At 48.0% G+C, this 26,927-nt stretch overlaps 1 protein-coding gene across 8 annotated transcripts in view; it reads left to right on the top strand.

Annotated features, from left to right (window-relative positions):
• The window catches only part of Tmprss4 (transmembrane serine protease 4), a 32,590-nt gene extending 17,436 nt beyond the window's left edge, over positions 1–15,154 (top strand). For 4 of the 8 annotated variants that reach the window (XM_087563093.1, XM_087563094.1, XM_087563096.1 and 1 more), the window contains 11 exons: positions 2,116–2,165; positions 3,640–3,792; positions 4,716–4,845; positions 7,325–7,426; positions 8,673–8,713; positions 10,259–10,418; positions 11,352–11,518; positions 12,312–12,410; positions 12,620–12,762; positions 13,886–14,035; positions 14,481–14,983. In XM_087563093.1, the coding sequence (XP_087419219.1) occupies positions 3,708–3,792; positions 4,716–4,845; positions 7,325–7,426; positions 8,673–8,713; positions 10,259–10,418; positions 11,352–11,518; positions 12,312–12,410; positions 12,620–12,762; positions 13,886–14,035; positions 14,481–14,492 (1,089 nt within the window). In that variant the 5' untranslated portion in view covers positions 2,116–2,165; positions 3,640–3,707 and the 3' untranslated portion in view covers positions 14,493–14,983. Of the gene's footprint in view, positions 1–2,115; positions 2,230–3,639; positions 3,793–4,715; positions 4,846–7,324; positions 7,427–8,672; positions 8,714–10,258; positions 10,419–11,351; positions 11,519–12,311; positions 12,411–12,619; positions 12,763–13,885; positions 14,036–14,480 lie in introns of all 8 variants that reach the window. The other 4 variants (XM_087563092.1, XM_087563090.1, XM_087563091.1 and 1 more) reach the window with 2 other exon arrangements.
• The last annotated feature ends 11,773 nt before the right edge of the window (positions 15,155–26,927 follow it).

Raw genomic sequence — 26,927 nt, 5'->3', positions numbered from 1 at the left:
AGTGAGCCATGTAGATGGGAAAGCAGAAAAGCCTGCCTACTGCTTCCCAGGTCTCGGAAGCTCTGGTGCCTCTTACCCAGCTCTCCTTGGGAGAAAGGGCCCCGAATGCCTCCTGAGTTCTTTGCCTGAAGGAAAGGCACCTGCAAAGACCCGGAACCTGCCTTTGATGCCAACTGAGAACTTTTCACAACCTTGTCACGCCCCGTGTCCTTGGCTAGCCGTGTGTTCTTTTGTGTCACTGTGGCCGATACACCTGACACAACTTCATGGACACAGGACTCATTCTGAAATAGCTCCAGAATGTCCCAGTCCATGAAAGGGTGTAACAGAGCAACTCACATGATGTTGCAGAAAATGGGACACAATAAAAGGAAATTTAAGAAGCAGGCAAAGAAAGTAGGCTCCCAAATATACACCCTCGGGGATCTACTTTCTCCAGCTAAGCCTTAACTCCCCAAGTTTCTAGACATTTCCAAAATAGTGACACCATTTGGGGACCAAACATTGAAAAACTATGAGCCTGTTGTATCATTTCAGATTCAAACTATGACACTGTATGAAGCAAACGTAACTGCTTGTTTGATTGGTTGGGGTTTTTTGTTTGTTTGTTTGTTTGTTTGTTTGTTTGTTTGTTTTACAATTTTTAGGCAATGATAGTCTTCTATATGCATTCCCTGGTCCCAAAGTCTTTCATTTCAACCCTCCTCCCCCAGGACAATGGGACAACAGTCTCATCACATACCCTTTCTTGTTCAAAGCGTTCCATGGCTCCTTAGTGCTGTCAGGACAAATGCCAAACCCTAGTCTGGTTTTCAAGTCTCCACAAAAGGACTTTGTTGTTCTACCACCCAACAGGCTTTGACCCACTTCATACCCAAGGACACTAGATGCTCACAGTACCCTGCTGTGCCTGAGTCTGAACTGTCCCAGAGCCCCTGTTTCCTGGTTTTTTTTTTTTTTTCCTGTATCAAACTATCATCCGCTCGGGAATATTTTCCCAGAATCCCTCTGGTGATGTCTCTACTCTACCTTCTTCCACCTGGTGGACTGCCATTTGTCCTGTTTGCCTCCCCGCCCCCAACTCTAATCTCCTTAAAGACAGGGACCAGGCTGGGGGCTTGCTGTGTGTTGAACTAACTTGGAGGTGGGGTCCTCATAATACATAATAACAACTCACAAGTGTTCCTCAAAACTCTGCTACACCCTCACTATTTGGGGAGGCGAAGATTAAGGCATTGGGCTAGGGGTGAGGCTCAGATGGTAGGATGCTTGCCTAATTTGTACAAACCCTTCTGCTGCATGCCCCAACACGTCTGAGAACAGTGGTGGTGGTGTATGCCTCAAATCTAAGCACCTGAAGGATCACAAGTTCAAGGTCATACTGGTCTGCATATAGAACATGAGGTTAGCCTGTGCTACATGACCTAGTTCTCCTGCCCTTTAAATAAAAATGATTGGAGAAACAACTGAAGAGGAACAAAGGAGTAAAGTCTAATGTTCTCCAGCACTGGGGGTAACTGCAGTTGATGACATTCGATGTTCCAGAAGAGATAGTGAGAGAATTCTGGACGTTCCCAACACATGCACAAAAATAAACGTCTTACAGGACAAACAGTAATTACCCTGACCTTACCATTATGTAGCACATACATTTGTTAAAATGTTACACTATACCCCCCAAAATATAATTATGTGTTGATTAAAAATAAAAAAATATTCAAGAATGGGGCAGGATAAATGATAAAATTCTCATATATCATGGTAAGCACCCAAGTACATGTGTGACAAGCTTGGGCCCCTCCCAGGGCAGGTACAGGTCAGGCCCAGCAAGAGTGACATCTTGTACAAGGTAGGGCAAGACAAGGGGAGGCGGCAGGCACTGCCAACTCCTTTGAGAAATGGTTATGAAAGATAGGTGAATCTGGGCGAGGGAGGGTAGGTGGGAGAAGATGTGTTCACAAGGCTCAGCCTTGCCTGCAGGGATAACTGTCAAACTGTCACCAAACTGTCACCAGGGCATCCTGATACAGGCCAGGGGCAGAGGGCTATGGGCCTTGGTAGGACTGGGTTCTGAGTGTTCACTGCACCATCCTCCCTCTGTCTTTCTCCTTGCAGATGTCCCTCCCTTTCGCAAACCCCGAAGTCCCCTGGAGACCTTCAAAAAGGTGGGGATCCCCATCATCGCGGTGATTCTGAGCCTGATAGCCCTCGGGATTGTGGCCCTCCTCAGTGAGTTATAGCCCCCATACAGCTTCACCCCACGCCACCCCCATAGGTGACAGTACAGGAGCCCCCCATGCTCACCCTCACCCCCTCAGCCAGCCACAGACCTCCCCAGTCCTCCCACCCACATGATAGGCAGGTGATCTGCACAAAGTTTTTTTTGGGGGGGGGTGAATCTTCAAACCTCATGTCTCCACCCCTGCTTTGATGGGAACCTTCTTCTAAGTGCAAGGGGAAGGTAAGCAAATCCCCCAGTTCTCCCAGATGGCTTCTTTTCCAGATGGTTGCTATGCACGTGGCACCCATTCCAAACCCACACAGACAGTGGCAGAGGTACCCACCCTCCAGCCGCCTCCTTCCCATCTCCTGCAAACTGACAGCTGGTGGAGGAGCAGGGTGAGGGGGTTGGATGGGGTATCTGGCAACCCTACTATCTGTCAGGCTAGAGAGTATTTCTGCCTGTGGAGAGCGGAGGAGAGGAGGTACTAGGGAAGATGACCAGGCAGGTAGAACCCTCTGCCCACCCCAGCTTGGTCTTCATTAACTCTGATGTCATCTTAGGCAGCACGCTCTGTGACAATGATTTCCAAAGTTACAGCAGGGACTGACCATGGCTCTCACAGCAGGGAACTGAGCATAGGAGACAAGCTTAGGAGACAGGGATGGGCTTCAAGGCTCCTTGTGGAACCTGTGTGCCCAGAAAGAAGTCCACTGAGCCTCTGGAGTATGAAATGCCTTTAAGCATCATGAATAGCAATGAGAAACCTTATGTCAAAAGCCTGGGTTAAAAGCTAAGAGCTGAGACCGTGGGCATGCGGTGCCTATACAACCTGGGCAAGGCTTGCCCGCCCTTGGGGAGCCTTATTTAGAGCTCAGATGACACTTGCTGTAGCAGCAGATACAGATACTACCCATTGGATGGCACAGAGAGCTTCTGCTTGAACCCTTAATTCTATAGTTGGACACTGAGGTTCAAAGCCCAGGCCAGGCAAGCAGGTACAGAGACTGGGATGAGACTCCAGTTCTCTGACTGACCAGGTTCTCATCGTAGTAAGAGTGGGTGTCCACACATCAGACACCACCTCTATCCTTGAGAGCCCAGGGTGGTTGTGAGATGGATAAAACCCAAAATCCTTTCTTCTCAACCTTAGTTGGCCCAGCCTGATGCAGGTGTGTTAGTTAGCTTTACATTACTATAACAAAACACCTGAAGGTAACTCCCAAAAGTTGTGCAAGTGGGCATACACACACACACACACACACACACACACACACACACACACACACACACACACACACCAAAAAAAAGATTCATTGTTTAAATTGACTGCCTGCCTCCTGCCAGCCTGACTTTCAGAAAAAGCAACCCTCTCTGTCCCTAGCCGCCTGCTTGACCCTCCCTAATGTACCTTCCAGTCAAAGTGGTTCTGGATAAATACTACTTCATCTGCGGAAATCCCCTGACCTTCATTCCGAGGGGCCAGATGTGTGATGGCCACCTTGACTGTGCCTCGGGGGAGGATGAGGAACACTGTGTCAAGAACTTCCCTGAAAAGCCTGGAGTGACAGGTGAGTCCAGGGACTGAAGAGCAGGAGGAGTGAAGGAAGTCTGTTCAGATGTGGTCTCTGCCCCCCTTCTTTGTCAGTGTCTAGCCCTGATAGAAAACGTCCCCAAGAGCAGAGCCATGGCACATGCACCTTTAGAGCCCAGCACTGGACAGGGCACACTCTCAGGAAGGGCTAATGATCTTGAGGGGACAAGGGAGCAGTGCTGATACTATGCTGGCCATACCTGCCTTTCTAGAGTGCATGACCTTGAAGGTTCCCCCTTGATATTCCATGAGACTAGAAATGTTGTCACCATGTCATTTAGCTAGCCAGCCACCCTTCTACTCATGTTATTTGCTGTGACATAGTAGGGAACAGGACAGAGGGAGGTAACTGAAGGAGTAAGTGTTTCAAGTATAAAAGCTGGGCTCCTCAGGCTTGGTTGACCCACTAACACTTATCCCAGAAGATAACTAGTCAGACCCTTTGAGGGCAGGGATGAGTGACTCCCTGTGCATTGGCTCTTAATTAGTGAGGTTAAAACCTCTGGGTGCCTGCCATCCTAATACCAACAGAAGTTTTCACTCCAACTCTCTCTCTCATCTTCCATGGAGAAACTACCAAGTCCCTGGCTGGGATGTTTTCCCAAACTGGGCAAGCTCTATAGGCCTTGGTAAAGTAACTGTGACACCGGTCATCAAAGCTGATACCCATCTGAGCAAACGGAAAGGCTGTCAGTCATTGTCCCTGGGCAGCTGACTTCCCCCAGCTGCCATCCAAATTAGACTCTAGTCAACTGGAAGAACGTCCCTTGATGTTGAGTGTGTCCTCAGCTCTGGGTTGGGGAGTAGCGGTGAGGGAGGGGGCTGGTCTCATGATAACTTCTGAGGGGCTGGGCTAGAGTGGACCCACCCTCCAGCTGACTCAGGCTCCTTCCCTCCTAGTCCGACTCTCCAAGGACAGATCCACCCTGCAGGTACTGGATGCAGCCAGAGGGACCTGGGCCTCAGTCTGTTTTGACAACTTCACAGAAGCGCTGGCCAAGACAGCCTGCAGGCAGATGGGCTATAACAGGTACTCCCCCAAGGCCATAGGGGGCTGTCACCTTAGACCAGCAACTTTTTTTACCTACCTGCCTTCTTTCTTTTCTTCCTTCCTTCATTCCTGCCTGCCTCTCTTCTTCTCTCCCTCCCTCCCTTCTTTACTTCCTATTCCATTTCCCTAAAACCGCAGACATGAGATTCATACAGAAATATGTTTGAATCCCAGCGCTTTTATTAACAAGGAGCAAAAAGATAATCCCCCAGCCTCAGTTTCCTCATAGTTACCAGTGTCAATCTCATGAGAGATTTCTTTTCTCCCAAACTACTTCTCCTTTGTCTTTTTGTGAGAAGTCTTTCCCAGACCATAACACAAAAACTAATTTACTATGCAAAGTCATCTAGGTTAAAATCTGGCAGGAAGGAAGACTGAGGGTGTCGCTCGGTGGCAGAGCATTTACCTGGCATGTGCAAAGCCCTGGATTCCATTCTCCGCACTTGAAAACAAAAATAGCAAGGACAGCCTGATTCTGTTGGGGCCCATCACCAGAGTCCCAGCTCTCTCAGTGAAGTGCAGAAGCAGGTCCAAATCTGGAGTGGATGGAAGGTACATGCAGGGTAATTAGCATTACATATATTTATATTCATTTGATCTTGGCAGAGAGCTCGAAGCATGGTTATATTAAATCTGTTAGAAGCGGGTTCCGAGAGAACAAGCAGCATGCTGGGGCAGAAGCTGGGAGGTAGAGGGGTGGAATCTGTCCGCGCCTCGACCCGATTCCTGGACACCACGAGTTCTCATAGCATCTGTTTGTATAGAGAATTCTCTCTACTCACAAGGCTTCATCAGTGACAGAAGGGACAGTGAGGAATGGTCCCTCGGGAGCCTATCTACAGAGGATGGGAAGGAACCCAGGTGGTCTGCTGCAGTCAGAGATCACACTCTCCCTAGCAGGCTGAACTTCCTCAGGACTCTAAGAAACCGAGTCCAGAGACAAGACAGACTGCTAGACAGACATTGCCCATCGATCACAGAGTTCTATCCCTCCAGAGGTCCCTAAAGCAGCCTCTAGGTTTTGTCCCATAGATGTTCTGGGCAGCCAGTATAAATCCATATGGTCTCTGTCCCCTCTGCCCCGTCTTTATAAAGCTCTCTCCCCTCCAGAGGAGGAGAACTCCCAGCACCCTCTAGAAAAGGGACACCTGTCACCTCATTTCCAAGGACAATAGGCCCAGCACCTGCTGTCCCCTACTTCCCCTGCAGCCGTCCCCTCCTCCATTGCAGTCCAGCCAACTGCAGCGTCAGCTGGACCAGATGCAGCAGCAGGCTGTCTAAGTTACGAAACTGGGAGTTTCCTGAGGTTCTTAAAGTGGTAGACTCCCAGAATTCCTACACTTCTAGAAAGCACTGAAGCACCAGACAGCACCACCTGACCTCTTCAGCTTTAGGACATCAAAGTTCATGAAATAAGCTTTGCTGGCTATGTTTACTGACATCTTCCTCTCTCCTGGGTCAGAGCTCTCTGCTCAAATCTCTCTTTCTTTCCTGCCTGAATTGGAAGTAAACCTTTCTTATCTAGGGACACAAAGCCCTAGGTGGTCCAGTGTAGGAGTCAGGGACCACCTGGCTCACGCATCCTTTTATGGAGAAAATTGGGACTCGGGGAGACACACAGGATAAATATGACTCGCCCATGGTCACACACCAAACTGGTGTCAGATCCAGCATATTGGAACTTACGTCTGGGGGGCTCTTTAGACAGACTCTGGTCATCCCAGATCCAGCACCCGCTTCACCAAGGAAGTGTTTGCAGTCCTCTCTGGGTGTGGATTAGCCAGCCAGGGACATGGATTGGCCCCAGATGTCTATGCAAAGCTTGACCTGAGAGGACAGACTGGAGAAGAAGGTAGACATTTAGAAGGCGAAAATTTAGCAAAGAAAGAACCAGAGAACCGAGTAGGTAAGGAAGGCTTCCTGGAGGAGGAAGACTTGAATACAGGGTTTGAAAGAAAACAAACATGGATTAGCAGAAGGGAAGGGAAAGGGTGGACCAAGTTTCAGGAAGTTCCATCTGGACTCCTATGAGAATAGATCCAGGCTTCTCCTATCTCCAGGGCCCTTATATGGAAAACCAAATATCCACACTCCAGCTCCCTCTGTGCTGAGACAGGAGTACATCTGGGTCCCTTTGCTTCTTTGCTCCCGCTGATGTGAACCTAAAAAGATGCTGGAGCATCTGAGACCGGGGCAGAGCTGGGTGTGAGGAAAGCAAGCCCCTAGCCCTCCACAAAGCTCGGCTCCTGGGCCAGGAGGTCCTGCCAAAGAAAACAAGACCACAGTAGCCAGAGGTGGGCTGAGTTCTGCCCTGATGTGGGGCTGTCCCTGTGATCCAGCAGAGAGAGCCAGCCGTGCCCCACTAACCTGTGCCCCCTCTCTGGGAGCAGGGGCTCTTTCTACCATCCAATTCCAGCCTCTGCCCCAGCTCACAGTTGACTCTCCCTCCCTACCACAGCCAACCCGCTTTTGGACCAGTGGAGATGGGCCCAAACCAGACTCTCCTCGTCACCCCAGTCACAGGAAACAGCCAGGAACTTCAGATGCAGAATGGAAGCAGGTGAGTGAGAGGACACATTCTGACCCTCAGAGGCTATCTAACACTGGAGAGCAGCTCAGGGTTGCAGCAAGGGGAACACGAGCCAGACAACAGGAAGAACTAACCGAGCAGCTCATTAAATGTCCACGGTTATGGAATCCCATTTTCAGGCTCAGGGGGTATTCTCTGCTGGCCTTTTTCTTTACCACAACATGCACTGTCCTGCTCAAAGGCAGAGCAGTGAACAGCGACCTTCTCTCTCTCTGAACAGTCAAGATTAACACCTCCCATAAGCTACTTCATGCTTACTAGTGAGTTGCCTGGTAGGCAAGAGCCTGAAAGAAGCTTTGTACTTCTCATCACTTCCCCAGGCCAAAGCACTACCTTCTAATGCTCCAAAGAAGGCTCTCAGCCTTCACCTCACCACCCCACATTAGAGCACAGCTGACTCAAAACAAAATCTGCTACAAGGCAGCCAAGGCTCCAGGAGCAGGCTGGCTTCTTAGCATTCAGGACGCTGGACAGAGTCTTAACACAGAAACTCTGGAAAAGGACAGGTTTAGTGGAGAATGACTATCTGCAGGATCCCATACAAATCCTGTTCTGTTTGGAAGGGCCACCGTGCAGCAGCTTCTGCTCCCTCCCTGCCCGGGGTGCCAGAAGCCCAGACTAGCTTTGCACTGGACAAGGCTCTATATGTTGTAGGAGCATGCACAGCCACAGGAGTGGTGCATCAAATCGAACCACACTGAGTATTAATGCAGTTCTACCCACATTCCCAGTTTCTTGCAGTATTAAGGGTGGGGTTGAAACAATGCCAACCAACCAGAGCTTCCAGGGACTAAGCCACTACCCAAAGACTATACATGGACTGACCCTGGGCTCCAACCTCATAGGTAGCAATGAATAGCCTAGTAAGAGCACCAGTGGAAGGGGAAGCCCTTGGTCCTGCCAAGACTGAACCCCCAGTGAACGTGATTGTTGAGGGGATGGTGGTAATGGGGGGGGAGGATGGGGAGGGGAACACCAATATAGAAGGGGAGGGGGAGGGGCTAGGGGGATGTTGGCCCGGAAACTGGGAAAGGGAATAACAATCGAAATGTAAATAAAAAATACTCAAGTTAATAAAGATTAAAAATGCACCCCCATAGGCTCATATATAAAAAACAAAAAGGGTGGGGTTGAATCGGCGTTTCACAAAGGCTGAGTTCCAACCTCCCAGCCAAGGAGAAAGCAGAAGCCACAGGGCCCCATGTGTCTCTTTCAGATCCTGCCTCTCAGGCTCCCTGGTTTCCCTGCGCTGCCTTGGTGAGTACACCTTATCTCTTAGAGTCTGGGCCAGCAATGGTTAGAAGAAAGGCCTACATCATCACCGCTCTGTCTCCTAGCCTCCAAGTCCCACTGTGTGGGGCCGAGCTTAGACTTACAGATCAGTGTTCCTTCAGGCGGTTAATGCCGAGAGTTCCCCTTCTGCCATCTGCCCTCAGTTCATGGTCTGAGTATATTAGATTTTATTGTTGTACTGAGATATCTGAGGCAGGATAATGTCAAAAAGAAGCCGTGCTTGGCTTACAGTTTTAGAACCTGGGGGTCTAAGACCAGAAAGCCACCTTGGGTTTGGCCTCAAGTGCTGCCCTAGTGGTAGGTGGTGGATCATGTGAAGGAGTGTGAATAATACAAGAAATTGGACAGCAGGGTGGGCTCTGTCTTGTCCTAAGTTCTCGACTCAGGGACCACAAAAAACTACTTTATTTTCCTCAAAGGGCAGCTACTCTGATGACCTAAGGGCTATTAGGCCTCACCTCTTAAAGAACCCACTGCCTCATCACCACCGTACCCGGGGCTAAGCTGCCACCTTTGGGAAAGGCACATTCAAACCATAGCCTAACTGTCCCAGAGACTCCCAAGCAGGTCACTGGCTGGAAGGAAGCTCTCTATAAAGACCGTGTGAAGCAGTTCATAAGAGTTTAGACCTCCATCTTGCCAACCAAGAAGCTTTGAGTGAGCGAGCACAGGGGAAGTGGAAAGCAGGGTTGGATCAGACAGCATTTGGCAGGCACAGGACCAGGCAGGGGAGAGATGGCGGGAAGGGGCCTTCTTGGAAAGATCGTCGTGTCAGGGAGTGTCTGAAAGACCAGAGAGGCACAGAACAGGGCAGAGAGGTGGCTCTGGAGGTTTTAGTTTTGGGTTTGTTTTGTTTTTGATTATGGGGCAGGTACATGCATGCGCCCGCAGTACCTGTGGATACCAGTAGAAAGCATGAGATCCTCTGGAGCTGGTTGACGTGAACTGCCTGTTGTGGGTACTGGGAACCAAACGCAGGTCTCTGTAAGAGAAGGAGGCACCCTTAGCCACTGAGCCATCTCTCTAACCCTGACATTGAAATGTTTAACTCAAGTTCAAAGGTCATAGGTAAAAGGTAGGTCAGAAGACAGGGTGGCCAATGGGCAGCTCCCTTAACAGAAGGAAGAAACCCAGTTCCTAGAATGTGCTTATTCCCTGATAACAAAGTCGTTTGTGAGTATCTGTTTACTCAGTGGGGAACTTCTAGGGACTTTCCCTTGAGGCAGGGCAGGGGCTTCAGAATTCATGATTCCACACCCTTGTTTGGTTTGAAGATGATAAATTCCCAGCACGATGGTCACAGCCGTGTTCAAAAATCTAAGTTCCTATCCACAAACTAGAGGTGGGTTTCAGGGAAGCCTGTGGGGTTCAGAGCTGGTGTGAGTGGGTTCTCCCATCATTCCCGTGCCATTCCTGAGGTTCCTACTTAGGGGTGCCTGGAGAGGCAGCCCCTCCCCAGAAGCCTGACTCCCCCTCCTTACCTCTCCCCGCACCCCCGATTGAATCCAGACTGTGGAAAGAGCCTGAAGACTACTCGTGTGGTGGGTGGGGTGGAGGCCTCTGCGGATTCTTGGCCGTGGCAAGTCAGCATCCAGTACAACAAGCAGCATGTCTGTGGTGGGAGCATTCTGGACCACCACTGGATTCTCACAGCAGCCCACTGCTTCAGGTAAGTGAGATGAGGAAGCTAGGAGGGCGAGGCTGTGCAGGGAGCCAGCCTTGTTTCCTGATTGTGCACCCGTGCCCTGCCCCATTTTCTCTGGGTGCAGCTTCTATGCAATGAGACACCAGCCATGATGTCCTTGCTAAGCATTGAAAAATCCGTGCTGGTCTCCAAGGTTGAACGCTATTGGGTGGAAAGCTCCAGACACCCAGGATCCTCACCCATTCCATCCATGCTACTGAAGCTCTCCCCACACACCTGGGCTCCCAAGAACTTGTTTCCTCTTTGTAAGTTTTCCAGGAAATGACACCAAGATCTAGAGTCACTGCCTACGTCTAGAAACTGAACCGAGTGTAGAGGATCCTTCAGTCCAGCAGACAGGGAGCTGGCCAGGCCTTGAGAAAGGGGCTCCACCCAGGGCTTCTTCATTTCCCTTTCATTCAGCACCTGGAGAGTACCAAAAACCAGCCCTTCAAACTGTGTGTGTCACATAAACCCCATGTTGCCTTCAAGGTTCCCAGGCCTACATCAGGGGTTTTACAGTGTTTTGAGACTGACAAGGGCGCTAAATCCCCTGCTGGGAAAGAGCCCTGCACACAGGATGTGAAGAATAAACAAAAGCTTGAAAGCTCATGACAATGCAAAGATAGAAACAAGGCTGAGGGAGAGACTGCCAGGTCATGAAACCCAGGAGAGAGGCAGCCCCTTCCCAAGCCCTCTGGGTAGAAGTTCCCTTGGGCTCCTTTTATGAAGAAAAAGAATCAGATCTTTTCTAACCTGGCTTCAGGAGGGTGGCTCTCAGATCGTCCTTTCCACCATGCCTGTCCCTACCATCCCATGATCTCCTAAAGCATCAGCAGACTTGGGGGCCTGGCCCTAAGTAAGCAGAGCCCTCTAAGTGCTTGGATGCTCCCCTGATGTAGCCATCTCTTTCCCTAGGAAATATCTTGACGTGTCCAGCTGGAAGGTGAGGGCCGGCTCAAACAAGCTGGGTAACTCTCCGTCCTTGCCTGTGGCCAAGATCTTCATTGCTGAACCCAATCCCCTGCAACCCAAAGAGAAGGACATTGCCCTCGTTAAGCTGAAGATGCCGCTCACATTCTCAGGTAGGAGGTGGTCCCCGGCCACAGAGCCCCTAGGTGAACCTTTCTCAGGTTCTGCTAAGCAGCTTGAGACACATCCTGTTCCCACTCAAGATCTCAGCTTACCCGTGGGTGTTCAGCTCATATGTCATCTCCATATCACTGGTGCCATGAGACCTGCTCTAGCCGTCAAGCTGACGTGCACGTCTTCCCTGGCAGAGATTCTTCTAAGTCTGTATGCTCTATTTGGAAGATCAAAGTCATCTGCTCTTGGTGTTGTCAGGGCCCTTTTTAAAGAATTGTCACCCCTAGCCAGTGCCCAAGGCCCTGCACAATAACCCTGCTAGAATGTCCGTGTGCTTCTGCTTGTTTTCCTCCGGGAATAAGGAACCTAGCATTTCCTGGGTTTTTTTTTTTTTTCTTTGCATGTGCATGTGCATGTGTCAGAAGACAGGGCTCGGGAGGAGGTGAACAGCTCAAGTGGTGTTTGTGGTTCCAAGGGACCACAGTGGGGAGGTTGGGTGGACAAGTTTGAGCATGCTTGAGAATAATTGCCTAGCCTGCAGAGGTTGACCTCTGACTGTTCATTACCTAGACTTAGGGGATTTGGGGCAGACAATACTGGCTAGGCGCATGAGAGGGAGGTGAAGGTATTGTGAGGTCCAGGGTGGAGGGCCTCACTGGCGAGTGGTTCATTCTCTCGAGGAATTACCTAACCTAGTCTCACTTAGACCAGCAAGATCCCCAACACGAAAAAGCACCAGAAAACAATAAGCCATCCCTAATCTAGGATCATCTTCCCCTCTGCTCCTGGTAGGCTCGGTCAGGCCCATCTGCCTGCCTTTCTCTGATGAAGAGCTCATCCCAACCATGCCAGTCTGGGTCATTGGATGGGGCTTTACAGAGGAAAACGGAGGTGAGTCTTGGGCTCAGAACCTCAGACTCCTTGCCCGAGGGTCTTATTACCCTCCCCAGTGGTAATAAGAAATAAGAACGTCCTTTAGAAAAGTCCACCCCGGCTCACCAGGCACCAACACCCCAAGCAGCAAAAAGTATTGATGGCCTGGAAAATTAACCTGGGCTGAGGGAGGAGGAGAATGAGGAAGTATGTTTCCAACCTCCCAGGGAAGATGTCTGACACGCTGCTGCAGGCGTCAGTCCAGGTCATCGACAGCGCACGGTGCAATGCGGAGGATGCCTACCAGGGGGAGGTGACTGCTGGCATGCTGTGTGCAGGTACCCCACAGGGTGGCAAGGACACCTGCCAGGTGGGTCCTCGGAAGACCACGGGAAGCTCTGTGAACAGGAATAGGTCCTAGAGAGATGTGAACCCCTACAAGCTGGATGCCCGAACAAAACCTGGCAGATTGGGGTGCTTGGTTTGTGATGAAGGAAGGCAGAAACGTGGCCTGAGAAAGAAGGAAGGAGGGATGGGTGGCTAGATGATATTTGGCTCTAGATGAAGGGAAAGTATCTGAATAATATATTTCACATTTAAAGATGCCATTGCTACCTTCTCCACCCACCCTCACTCCCCAACATCTATGACCCCTTTGGGGACAGTGGCTCCAGGTCTATTTTCCCTCTCGCTGTCCTGTTCCTTATCATAAAATCATCCCATGATAGGTGAGCTTTGGTACATGGACTTCCTCCCATCTCCATGGCCACTGGGACTTGTGAGCAATTCCTATGTATCATCTTTCCACCGCTAACCTCTAGAGGATCTTTGGAGCCATTTTTATTCAAATTTCTCAGTCTACCACCATCTCCAGACATCAAAATCCTCATTAAAGAGCTGTCTCTAAATCATCCCTTGTGAGCCATGGACACAGCAGATTTAAAGACCGTGTCTGCCCTCAGGAACTCATGGTGGCTACATGGTGGCCGGCTGTCAGGCCACAGTATCACTGGGTCTCAGAGAGAGGCAGTGGGTGTAAGTTTCACTACTTCTTTCTGTCATCTGCTCATGTATTGGCTCCGTCAACCCAGTTGATTGTAAACTTCCTGAGAGCAAAGATTCCTTTTCAAGTCCAATGAATCCCAGTTATCCAGAACAGGACCTGCCATAGACAGGCACTCAATGGCAAAGCCAATAGATGTAGGAACTACTGGACTTAAGCTAAGTGCACTTTGCTAGTGTAACTTATGGCCCTCTGATAAGGCAGGCACATGACCTCAACTTACCTGCTCACAGACGGACCATCCCCCCCCCACCTCCCACAAGAGTAATGAACACTGAACAATATTACAAAGAAGGAGGTGGAGAAATGAGTGCACACAGAGCCATGGAGAGTGCAGGGAAACAGATGGACAAGTTGAGGGACAGGGGGAAGAAAGCTACCCTTAGCCTGCCCTGCCCTCTCCAGCAGCTCCCGCCCTAACTTTCCACAGGGTGACAGTGGTGGGCCTTTGATGTACCATTATGACAAGTGGCAGGTTGTAGGCATCGTGAGCTGGGGCTATGGCTGTGGGAGCCCAAGTACCCCTGGAGTGTACACCAAGGTCACTGCCTATCTTGACTGGATCTACAATGTTCGGAGGGTGAGTGTTCCAGCCCCACCGGGAGCCTTCCCTCACTATGTCTACCCTGAGGGCATGCACCATCCTTAGATTTGATTTAGATAGCACTGACAACCTTTTACATCCAAAATACATTTCCTCCCCAGCAAGCTGACAGCCTGAGATCTCTCTATTAAAGCCAAGATTCCTTAGTTTGGTTGATCTCTGTGAAATGCAAGTACCTTAGGGTACAGAACCCTAAGCTTTCTCATTCTCCACAACCAGAATGAGCCTGCTGAGCCTTTCCAGGAGGATGGTGCTAAGGGTGTAGAAAGGGTTATAAGGTTTCCCAGTCCCTGGAGGGGAGAGCAGGAGGACAGGCAAGCAAAATGATCTTAGGAAAGAAAGATAATGTCAACCCTGTCACTACTTTGTGGATTTTGAGTCATCTGATTTTCTGTCTGCCGTTGTCTTCTTTTCTTCCCAGTCTGAGATGTAATGTTGCTATCTGCCACCCCAGAGGCTGCTTCCCCTCAGACCTGCCTACTGTGTGATCCCTCAAAGTCAGACATGGGACAAGAGCCTCCTTGAACAAACTCTGGTATTTCCTGCAGCAGCCAAGGACTCAGACATACGCATTGCAGAGGTGCCTGGAGTGGACTCAGGTGGACTGGCTCAGCCACTCCTGCCTCTCCCAAACCCTGGGAGACATGCGGTCCATAGGAGTGAAGCCATTGACACAATTCTCAGAAGTGTTATTCAGTCAAGGTGGCTCTCTCTTCCACTGAAGGAAGGGAGGTCAGCTTTCTCCTGAGAGCCCAGACCAGTGAGGACTGAGTAGATGAGACAAGGGTCAGAAAAGCTTTCTTTGCCTCGTCGTGAAAGCACTGGGTTAAGAGGTCAGTCTCTTCTAAGGTGAGGTGTATATTTTAATGTCAGGGTATTATTGTCCCTCCTGTGGTCAATATCATTAAACGGGTATGAGAAATCGCTGGCATAGACTTTTTGGACTGCATGATAAGAATCCAACTAGGACTGTCACACCTTTAGTCTTTGTGCTGGTACTGCATGACTGGTCCCAGAGCACAAAGGACAAGCCACAGAAATTATTCCACCTGAGTCTTGATTGCTGAACCAATACGTTTGCTGGGCCGTCTGGCAGATGCATGGGTAATTTGAAGGCGGCTGCCTCGCCAGCAAGCCCTCCCTCAGCATAGATAACAATACATGAAAGCAACATCACTGGAATTCTCGGCACAGCATTCAGACGGCTTCGCTGAGAAGCTCTGTCGTGTGTATTACCTCTCCCCTGGCAATTGGTGGCTGCTTGTGAATACTTGTCACGACTCTTATGACTCTGTGTCCTCTAGGTCTCATAAACTACACCTCTCGTTAGCTTTCTGTGTCTCACCAGCCTTCCTCCTCTTTCCAGAATGGAGCATTCAGTTCCAAGAAAATACATACAAAACTCCACCCCTTCCTCTAGCTCTTACGCATTTCCACTCGTTTGTTTTGCTTTAACCTCCTCCTCTTCAGTGATGTTCCCTGATCCTCAGATGGGTTGATATAGACAGCTGATGTCTCAGTTTGGGATTCTACTGCTCTGATAAACACCATAACCAAAAGCAAGCTGGGGAGGAAAAGGTTAGATCGCTTTCTTGTACCACTCAGACCAGGAGCCCAGGAGCAGCACCACCAGAATGGGCTAAGTCTTTCTCTATCAACTAGCAATTACGACAATGCACATGGGCGATTCTGTCGGTTGAGGTTTCTCTTCCCACTTGACGCTAGCCGTGTCAAGTTGATGAAAAAAAACTAACCAGGGCAGGTGGTTGTTTTCTGCTACTTCACTGGGCCGCTACGCAACTATTGCTCTTGATTGCTTCTAAGCCTCCAAGATTGTTCTAAGTCTCCAAAGTAACCACTGCCAACTTCAAAAAAGGAAAAGGAAGAAATTTCCCACCATAACTAAGGCTGACTGCAGCAGTAATCTATAGAAATAAGCATAAATGTCTAGGAGGCAATTTGATAGACGTGTCATATTCATTTAACCATGGCAATAGCTTTCAACCCTTGGAGCCAGGAGCATCTCTGGCAAAAAGGTCTTTGTTCTGACTTACAAGGCCAAACATGAGTTCTCTCCTGTGCAGCAGGACTTAAATCTCACTAAAAAGCAGTTAGCCACACCCATCACAGCTGGCCATACCCATCACAGTTGGCCACATTCATCACAGTTGGCCACATCTATCACAGCTGGCCACGCTCATCACAATTAACCACACCCATCACAGTTGACCACACCCATCACAATTGGCCATACCCATCAGAGTTGGCCGTGCCTATCTCAGTGAGCCATACCCATCACAGTTGGCCACACCCACCACAGTTGGCCACACCCATCACAGTTGGCCACACCCATCACAGTTAGCCATACCCATCACAGTTGGCCACATTCATCACTGTTGACCACACCTATCACAGCTGGCCACACTCATCACAGTTAGCCATACCCATCACAATTGGCCATGCCCATCACAATTAACCACACCCATCACAGTTGACCATACCCATCACAGTTGACCATACCCATCACAGTTGGCCATACCCATCACAGTTGGCCATGCCTATCTCAGTGAGCCATACCCATCACAGTTGGCCACACCCATCACAGTTGGCCACACCTATCACAGATGACCACACCCATCACAGTTGGCCATACCCATCACAGTTGGCCGCGCCTATCTCAGTGAGCCATACCCATCACAGTTGGCCACACCCATCACAGTTGGCCACATCTATCACAGATGACCACACCCATCACAGTTGGCCATGCCCATCACAATTAACCACACCCATCACAGTTGACCATACCCATCACAGTTGACCATACCCATCACAGTTGGCCATACCCATCACAGTTGGCCATGCCTATCTCAGTGAGCCATACCCATCACAGTTGGCCACACCCATCACAGTTGACCACACCTATCACAGATGACCACACCCATCACAGTTGGCCATACCCATCACAGTTGGCCGCGCCTATCTCAGTGAGCCACACCCATCACAGTTGGCCACATCTATCACAGATGACCACACCCATTACAGTTGGCCATACCCATCACAGTTGGCCACACCCACCACGGTTGGCCACACCCATCATAGTTGGCCACACCTATCACAGTTGGCTACACCCATCACAATTGGCCACACCCATCACAGTTGGCCACACCTATCACAGATGACCACACCCATTACAGTTGGCCATACCCATCACAGTTGGCCACACCCACCACGGTTGGCCACACCCATCATAGTTGGCCACACCTATCACAGTTGGCTACACCCATCACAATTGGCCACACCCATCACAGCTGGCCACACCCATCACAGCTGGCCACACTCATCACAGTTAGCCACACTCATCACAGTTGGCCACATAGCACCACAGCCACATCTTATCTGGCATTTTGATGATGTAGCACACAGCGTCAAATAACAGCAGGACTGTCAACCATTCTCCCCTGGTATAGGATAACACCTTGCAGTACTGAAAAAAGACATGGGGCAGGGAGTAAGTTTCAAGACCAACCCCAGACACATTTCTCTCTGTCCACAGCCAATGTATATGATGTCTTCAGCAACAAGAACTCGCCATCTACTTCTGGCATACCACCAACAGCAGTGGCAATAACATTTATGGCTTAAGGGGCCTCAGGGGCTTCATAGCCAACAACTTATAGGGTGGTAATCCACCTCTGGTATGAAGATTCTATTCAGTAACCCTATGGCTTCTGGCTATGCCTCTTCCACCCACACAGTGTCTTCACATAAGCTCTTTAATTGCTGTTTTTTTACTGTTCTTCCAGATGCCTTTCCAAATCTGTAAGATACTCAAGGTTTAGCATTATATAATAAAACTTTTTATAGAGGATAGACAGCCTCTCTGAAGGCCTACCACCATCTGCTCCAAGCAAGCGCCAATTGGTCTTGAGAGTCAGCAGCCAAGGGCACAGTTAAAATAAAATGTTAATAAGCTCCAGTGCCATGTGAAAGACACCCGCACTGATACCAGTCAATGAGGAGTAGGGCTGGGTACAGCAGTACCATAGCTGTCTTAGTCTGTGTTCTATGGCTGTGAAGAGACACCACAACCAAGGCAACTCTTATAAAAGAAGCATGTAATTGGGGCGTGCTTACAGTTTCAGAGGTTCAGTCCATTATCATCATGGTGGGAAAGCAGAAAGACATGATACTGGACAAGGAGCTGAGAGTTCTACATCTGGATCCACAGGCAACAGGAAGAGAGAGACGGGGCATGGCTTGGGCTTTTGAAACCCCAAAGACTGACCCCAGTCCAACAAGTCCACACCTGCTCCAATAGGGCCACACCTCCTAACCCTTCCCTGATGACTACCCATTCAATACATAAGCCTATGGGGAGCCATTCTTATTCAAACCACCACAATAATTGACCATAGCTTTCTCCACGTAGTTCCATCTCCTCACCCTGAAGCCCTGCGGTTGGGCTACCTTTCATCCACCTGCATCCAATGAGCTGAGCATGGCTGGCTTACACTGCTTGGCCCAGCCCAGAGCCAGGGTACACAAGGCCATGCTCTCTCTATCACTGGTGCTGGCTCCCCACATCTGCCAGGTCCTCGATGCTACTTCTCCACCAACCACATTTGGTTCCTGAACAGACTGAACAAAACTTCACCCCGGTATACTTTCTTGCAGTGGAGAAACAAACACAGTGTGACCAGGGGAGTAAGTGTAAATCCCTAAGACAAGATTAATACTTTTATACATAGTGTTCTTCTACTAGCTACCTCCCATGAAAATTCATTTTTAATTAATTAATTAAATTTTATAAATGTTTTGTCTGCATGCATGTCTGCACCACATACCTACATCATACCCAAAGAAGCCAGAAGATGGCATTGGATGCCTTGGGAGTGGTGCTATAGAGGTTGTGAGCTGCCATGTGGGTGCTGGGGTTGAATACAGGCCTCTAGAAGAACAGCCAGTACTCTTACCTGTTGAGCCATCTCTCCAGGCTCAGTTGATACCACACACACACACACACACACACACACACACACACACACACACACACCTTTGGTGAAGTTTTGCTCAATGTGTAACGTCTGCCACACCCCCATACCCAGAGGCTCCCCCGGGTAGTATTTAACTTTCTATCATTCCCATCCCCCTCCCCAGGCTGAAAAAACATTATCACATTTTTCTTTCAAGTAAACTGGGCAGCTCCATTGTCTGTTTTCCCCCCTTTTGCTCCTATTCTCTGGGTGACTTTGCCTTATAAATTCAACTTATACGTGTTTGAATTGTTCAGATCTGTCAACGTCTCTTCTGCATTGTAGAGAGATAGAATTCCACTGTGGAGCTCAGCAAAGTGGCTGAAGCCCGCAGTCCTAAGATTCCTGCTGATTTAACTTCTCTCTGGCTCTGTGAACTAGAGTCAAACACCATGTCCTCTGTACCAAGTCCTTGGCGATGCCTGCCTTCCATTTGGTGCCTTCCAGACTGTGATATTTATAGAGATCTCCACTAACACTAACGCCATGTGTCTCTAGTGGCTAATAAGAACCAGTCCATCAAAGACTAATCTCAGATAACTCAGCCTCTGCCTACAGGAGGATGGGTATTGTATTACTCAGTTTCCCTGCCTCCACAGTGCTCAGACTGATCTCATTCACCCCAAACAGCTCAGACGCAGCATCGTCTCTGATCACCATAGCTTCCCACACTAGGCCACTATGAAGGTCCTCGTCCGAATGTTGAACGGTAAGCATTCTCCTCCTCTGAGCTAAAGATCGGACCTACAAGGTAGCTTCTTCCATCCTTCAATTTCGCTCCCCCACCCACACCCCGACTGTCTGATGCTTCCCGTGAATTTCAAATTTGGGGATTCCAGGAAGGGCTATTTAGCATAAACCTAAATTGGATCATCTTTTCCTTGCACCCTACCATCTGTAAGACACAGCAAGGCACCACCACCACCTCATAACCCCTCTCCTTCTCTTTTCTTCCAAGTAAGTGGTTATTGAGAATGATAGCATCCTTATCTCATTTGTTCTCAATTCCTCTATGTCTATATGTCTCTGTCTGTCTATGTCTATGTCTCCATATCACCACTATATATAGCTATAGAGATAGAGATAGAGATAGAGATAGAGATCGAGATCGAGATAGAGATAGAGATAGAGATAGAGATAGAGATAGAGATAGATATAGATTATACATGTGTGTGTATCTGTATGTGCTGGAGATAAAGTTATGTGCTGAAGTGTGCGTGCGTGTGCGTGTGTGTGTGTGTGTGTGTGTGTGTGTGTGTGTGTGTGTGTGTGTGTGTGTGAATATTTCTATTTGAAGGAAATAGCTACACAATACCTTGGGATGAGTCGATCCTAAGGAGGCAATTACTTCGTGTACCAAGAAGTGAACAGAGACCTGGAAATCTGACCGACTGCTAAGTGAGGAAAACAGTGAATGAGTCTGGGGAAGCCAGAGAGGTTTAGTGTGATTCTCACACAGGCCTGTCCCATTGTCCACCCATCCCTGATATCCCTGCCTGATATCAGCCATGGGATAAAGACAACACAGATGAACCAAGGACATTATGTTAAGTGAAAGAAGCATCTGATTTCATTCCGCTTGTGTGAGATATAATCAAACTAATGGGCTTCCAGAAGCTGGACGGTGATAGCACAGCACGAATGTGCCTAGCACTGCTGTGTGAGACACTTGACAAATGGCTAAGATGGTCATGTCGTGTGCATAACTACACTTCAGAAAAGCCATGCCTGTAATCCTAGCTGCTCAGGACATTGAAGAGAAAGAATAGAAGGTTCAAGGCTAGCCTGGGCTACAGAGTAAGTTTGTTGAGGCCAGACTGAAGCATAGTGAGGCCCTGTCTAAAAACAAAAAGTTGGAGAAAGGCAAGCTGGAGATAAAGTTACCTGATGGAGCACTTGCTTAGCATGCATGAGCCCCAGCTTCGATCTCCGGCACTTTCAAAGTCGTAAGTGACTGTATTGGTGGCCCAAGAGTGTGATAGCTAATAGTGTAAGCTCTGAAATCAGAATGCTCATGTTACTTGTCTCTCCTCAGGTCAGGTTCTTAACCTTATTGTGCCTTAATGTTTTCCTCGTCTATATCCACAACACAAAGCTAAGACTAGTAAGTAAATAAAGAATGTCTTGTAGAGACATGTGAATGTTAAATGAATTAGTACAATAGGAATAGTGTCTGTCACATGGAAATATACTTTCCAAGAACAACTGTCTCAGGGTTTCTATTGCTATGAAGAAAGACCATGACCATGGCAGCCCTTATGAGGAAAAATATTTAACTAGGGTTAGTTTACAGTTCAGAGGCTTCATTCGTTATCATCACAGTGGGAAGCATGGTGGGACACAGGTAGACACAGTGATGGAAAAGGAGCTGAGAATTCTACATATGAATCAGCAGGCAGCAGCAAGAGAGTCATGCTGGGCCTGGCTTGAGCATCTAAAACCAAAACACTAACCCCCTGGTGACAGGCTTCTTACAATAAGGCCACACCTCCCAATCCTTTCAAATAGCACCACTCCCTATGAGCTTATGGGGAACATTTTCATTCAAACCACCACAGTTATTACTGAAAAAGTGTTTCATACAATATAGTTGATTATGTTCTTCTTTCCTCAACCTTCTTCCAGATCCCCCACCTCTCTAAACACCCAACTTTATGTGTTCTCTCTGTCTCTGTCCCTCTGCCTCTCTCTCTCTCTCTCTCTCTCTCTCTCTCTCTCTCTCTCTGTATGTGTGTGTATGTGTGTGTATGTCTGTCTGTCTGTCTGTCTCTGTCTTTCTCTCCACACACAAATCAAAATAAGCGAAAAAAAAAAAACCAACAAAAATGTCAAAACAAAAATAAAAAGGTAACCCCTAGGAAACAGTGGAGGTTGTTTTGTGTTGGTCAACTATTCCTGGGCATGAGGCCTGCCCTAGATTAAGGTTTATATACCCAGTGACACTCCATTGTAAAAACCTGATGTCCTCTTTGCCAATGAATATCAATTGCAAAGAGCTCCTTGGTTAGGAGTGGGACCCCTGTCTACTTCCTGGGACTCCATCTAGCCCGATGATGTGCAGATCTTGTATGTGTTGCCACAGTCTCTGTGAATTCATATATGCATCGGTCCTGCTGTGTCTGGAGGACACTGCTTCCTTGGAATCACCCATCACCTCTGACTCTTCTGTGATACTTCTGTGATCAGGGCACTGATCTGAGTCCCAGCGTAGTGTGGTCACTGAGGTCACCAGAGTACAACATGTTTCTGTGGAACAGCCATTGACACAAAGATACAGAGTTGGGCTAGGAAAAAAGGTTGAAAGGGATGATGGGAAAGAACTAGGGGATTCTGGGTCTGCACCAAGAGGCCAGTTCCCTAGGGAACGGAGGTGAGGTCATGAGTCGATTCCCAAAAGCCCAGCTGAACTGTAGGATAACAACAGAATGTAAGTCAGAAGGGACAGCTGGGGTCAGACTATTCTAACGTTCTTAAGCTATTCAAATAGGTTAAATATTGACTCAAGTTATGATCCATAAAAGGTGTGCACTCTACTCTAAGTGGCCAAAGGTTAACTATCTGAAGAATGGAAATAAGGTCTTTTAACTCCAAAACAATAAAGGAAGGAATAGATTTTAAAAAAATCTAGCAATTTCAAAACAAGGAGGAAAAACATAGAAGAAAGAGAGGGTCTGTTGCTAAGTTAAAAAAGCAGTTAGAAAAATTATCAATAACCGTAATAAATATTAAATTCACCAGCTGACAAGGGGAGGGTGGGCTTGGAAGGAAGGGTGTATAATTAATCTAGAATGTCCCCTGTAGGATGATGTCATACAGGTGAAGGCAGGTACAAGATAGAACGAAGCCTGTCATTGGACAAGAAGGAAAGATGGGCAGGAAAAAAATTTTAGAAAGAGGAGAACACTGGAGAGAGAGAGAGAGAGAGAGAGAGAGAGAGAGAGAGAGAGAGAGAGAGAGAGAGAGAGAGAGCTATGACCAGGAGAACATGGCGGCGGATGTTAAGATTCACGTTTACAGGTTGTTATGAATATTCTTAAGGAATGGATGTGTACAGGGCTTTGTGTGTCTAGATGAGCAAGTTATAGATTATCAATTGGATCAGAGGTTACTGTGTTGTGTCTTCTTTCATGTGGCAATTTAAGTTCAAGAGAGTGTGTGGTGGCCGGAGACACTGGGCTGCCATGGAATTGGGATGTGTATGTCTGGCATGGTGGTAACCTGCCTTGGGAACTAGATAGGTAGAGAGATTGTTGCCAGACTCAGAGAGAATCCATCGGCAGTGTGATGTGGGATGGAGCAGAGCGGGTGAGAGACTTTGCTGACTGAGATGAAGACATCCACCAGATATCTTGGGGACACTGCAGTACCGGACCTAGTGCAGGGTAAAAGACAATATATTTTATAATTTTACAGAAACAGTCCCCCACATGTTCCTGTGTTGCAGACTTGGCTCCTGGTCCTACGGTGCTTTGGGGAGATCCTGGGATGCCTAGGAGGTGGAGTCTAGGAGAAGGAAGTTAGGTCACTGAGGCAGGTCCATGAGGTGGACATGGAACCCTCCACCTTTGAGAATGTAGTCCCCATTGGATCCCAATTAATCCCCAACCGGAAGGAGTTTGTATGAAGGAACAAGTCCAGCCTTTGAATCTCATCATGTGACCTCTCCCTTTGCACATAGCTGCCCCACTTCCTGATTCTTGACACTTCGTGAGGAAACCAGTTGTCCCTGGATCAAGCACTGGCATTTTGCTGTTGACTAATCAGAAGTAAACTGTGCCTCTTTGTTTTATAAAATATCCAACCTTGAGTGTTTTTTTTATTTTAACACTAAATGGGACCCATATGGTAGAAGGAGAGAACTGACTCTCACAAATTGTCCTCTGACTTCCACACATAAATACAATTGTATGTGTACATGCGACACACACGTGCGCACGCACACGCACACACACACACACTTTTAATTTTTAATAAAAATAATGAGAATGTGGGTAGAAGGTACTATTACAGATACAATAACTGTATTAGTAAGTTTTCTGTCACTATGTTACAATGCCTGAGATAACTTATCAAGAGAAAAGAAGGCTTTGGCTCACAATTTTGAAAATTCCAGTACATGATCAGTTGTTTGCTTTGGTCCTATGGTAAGGCAGCATGTAAGGGTAGAAACATATAGCAAAGAAAGAAGCAGAGGGTGCCAAGGTACCTTAATCCCCTTAATCTCTCAATTCCTTAATGACCCAAAAGATCTCAGACTAGCATCATCTGGTTGCACTTCTGTAGAAGGTCATGTTAATGAGAAAAACCATATGTATCAGGGGAGGCTGATATTTGGAAGAAGAATAATGAGGCTAAGAAGGAATGAGTCAGCAGGATAGCATCAGAAAAAGAAAATAGCAGCACTGGGGCCAGAGCTATGGTGCTCAGTTAGACTGGAAAGGTATGAGCCAAAGAATGATGTCATTGGATCCCTGATAGACATTCAAAAGTAATCTGCACACAATGGTATTCACCATTTTAGTGCACACTTCTGCCAGTGTTGACAAACATGTCCAGGCTGCACACCAGCTGCCACAGTGGCTTCACCCCCTTGGAAAGTCAATGACAATCCTTCCCCTACCTATGGCCCATGGCAATCACTGCCATGTCATCCAGCTGTCCCTGTCGAGGTTAGAGAGATGGAGCTGTGTAACAGATGATGCTTAACCTTCATTGTCAGCCATGAAACCATGAGAACAAGTCTCTGGGGCTGTCTCTGACTGGTTATCTGCATTAGGTCCCTGGAGGAGGGAAGCGCATCATTCCATGGGTTGGTGTCCAGGACTAAAAGAAAGGAGAAAGGAGAGCTGGAGAGAAGCATCACCACACTCTGCGGCTGACTGTGGATGCAGTGTGGCCAGTTCCTGCCTCCATGCCTTCCCTGACCCAGTCGACTGTGTCCCCTAGAACTGTAAGCCAAGATGCCCTTCCTTTCTTCAGTTGCTTTTGTTGGGTGTATGGTCCCACCAATGAGTAAGTGACTGATACAGCACCTTTGTAAGACTTTAGTTTTTAGGCAAGTTTTAGATCCACTGATAAATTGAGCAGAGGGTAAAGCAATTTCTCATACACTCCCTCCACACACACAGAGCCTCCCTAGCAATCCCCGTCCCTCACCAGAGAGAGACTGTGGTCACAGTCGATAAAGCAGAGACCCTTTTAAAGTCTGAATTCCTTCTCTTAGCTTTATGTTTCTGAGATCTTCCCTTGTTGGTCCCTGGAACTGTTAGTCATTGAGGGATAGTGAGTGTAGGCATCTGTGACAGTGTGTTTACCCAGTGCTGACTTGCCCCTCTGCCCCATCACCCAGAGGTCCATGTTCTGGAAACTTTGTCCCTGGTGTTGTAGTGTTGGGATGTAAAAGAACTTCTGTTGGGCGTCATGGGAGGTAATGAGGCCATGGAGGCTCCATCCTCATGAATAGATTAATGCTATTGCTTGGGAGTGCCTCAAGAGCAGGTTGTTCTAAACAAAACTAGCTGCTCCCCAGAAGCTTCTCCTTACACAGTGTGGGTCTCTTCAGCACCTACTTTCAGACCAGTGTAATGCCATCTGCCAGGAGGTCCTGGCTATAATTCATTACTAGTGTCATGCTCCTCAACCTGCAGAACTGTGAGCTAAATAAACTCTTTTCTTTACATAGCATTTAGCGTCTGGTGTTTTGTTATAGGAACACAAGACAATATATCACATCTACTTACCAGTCCAAAGACAATTATGTTATTTCTTGCTTTGGACGATAACAAACTAAAATGTCTAAAAATATCTCAGAATGAGTTTTTATAAGAATATACACTTTCATGGCTTTCTCCCAACAAGAATAGAGTGACGGGAAGGAATGGGTCTACTTCACCCGATGAAGCAATGGAAACTCTGGAGGAAAATACCTCCAACATCTTTAACACACAAGAGATGAGTCAACCCAAGTCAGTGAGGTTTGAGAGCAGGGAAACAGAGGAAGGGAGCTTTATAATCGAATAAAAGAACCGCTGTCTTAATTACCTTTCCATTGCTGTGACAAAACACCATGACTAAGGCAACTTATGGAAGAAACCGTTTATTAAGGTTTATAGTTTCAGAGGGTGAGTCTGAGGCTGTCATGGAGGAGAGCATGGCAGTAGGCAGGCAGGCATATCACTGGAGAAGTAGCTGGATCCAAAAACCAGATGACTGGGAATGGCTTGGGCTTTGGAAACTTCAAAGCCCATTCGAGTGACACACCGCCTCTAACAAGGCCACACTTCCTAACCCTGCCCAAACAGCTCCATCAGCCAGAGACCAAGTGTTCAAACATAGGAGCCTATGGGAGCCACTCTCATTTAAACTGCTACAGAGATAGAGCGAGAACATCATGGAAGCCAAAGCAGAAACAGTTCAGCAGAAAGAGAGCTCCACAGATCTATAAAAGATCACCTCCAGTCCTCGACTACCTGTAAAAGCACGCCTGAGAAAACCAACTTGAGAAGTCAGCTCAGCCTTCTGTGCCTTGACTCCCTCATATCCCTCATCTGCAAGGTAGGGATAGATATCTAATGGATGGATGGATAGATAGATAGATAGATAGATAGATAGATAGATAGATAGATAGATACATGCACACATAGATACATAGATAGATAGATGATAGATAGATAGATAGATAGATAGATAGATAGATAGATAGATAGATATAAATATCCTATAGATATCTATTTCATAAGAATCCCACAATTCAGATATGAGTCATCATATCTGAAACAAGTTCAGATTGGAGAGGATTAAGAGGCGCTGTCTCTGGAGATGTCATGGGACCAGGA

Source organism: Rattus norvegicus, chromosome 8 (assembly GCF_021556685.1).
Source record: "Rattus norvegicus strain SHRSP/BbbUtx chromosome 8, alternate assembly SHRSP_T2T, whole genome shotgun sequence".
Classification (NCBI taxonomy): Eukaryota; Metazoa; Chordata; class Mammalia; order Rodentia; family Muridae; genus Rattus; species Rattus norvegicus.
The sequence above is the reverse complement of the archived record's forward strand: the minus strand, read 5'-3'. Positions and strand labels throughout refer to the sequence as shown.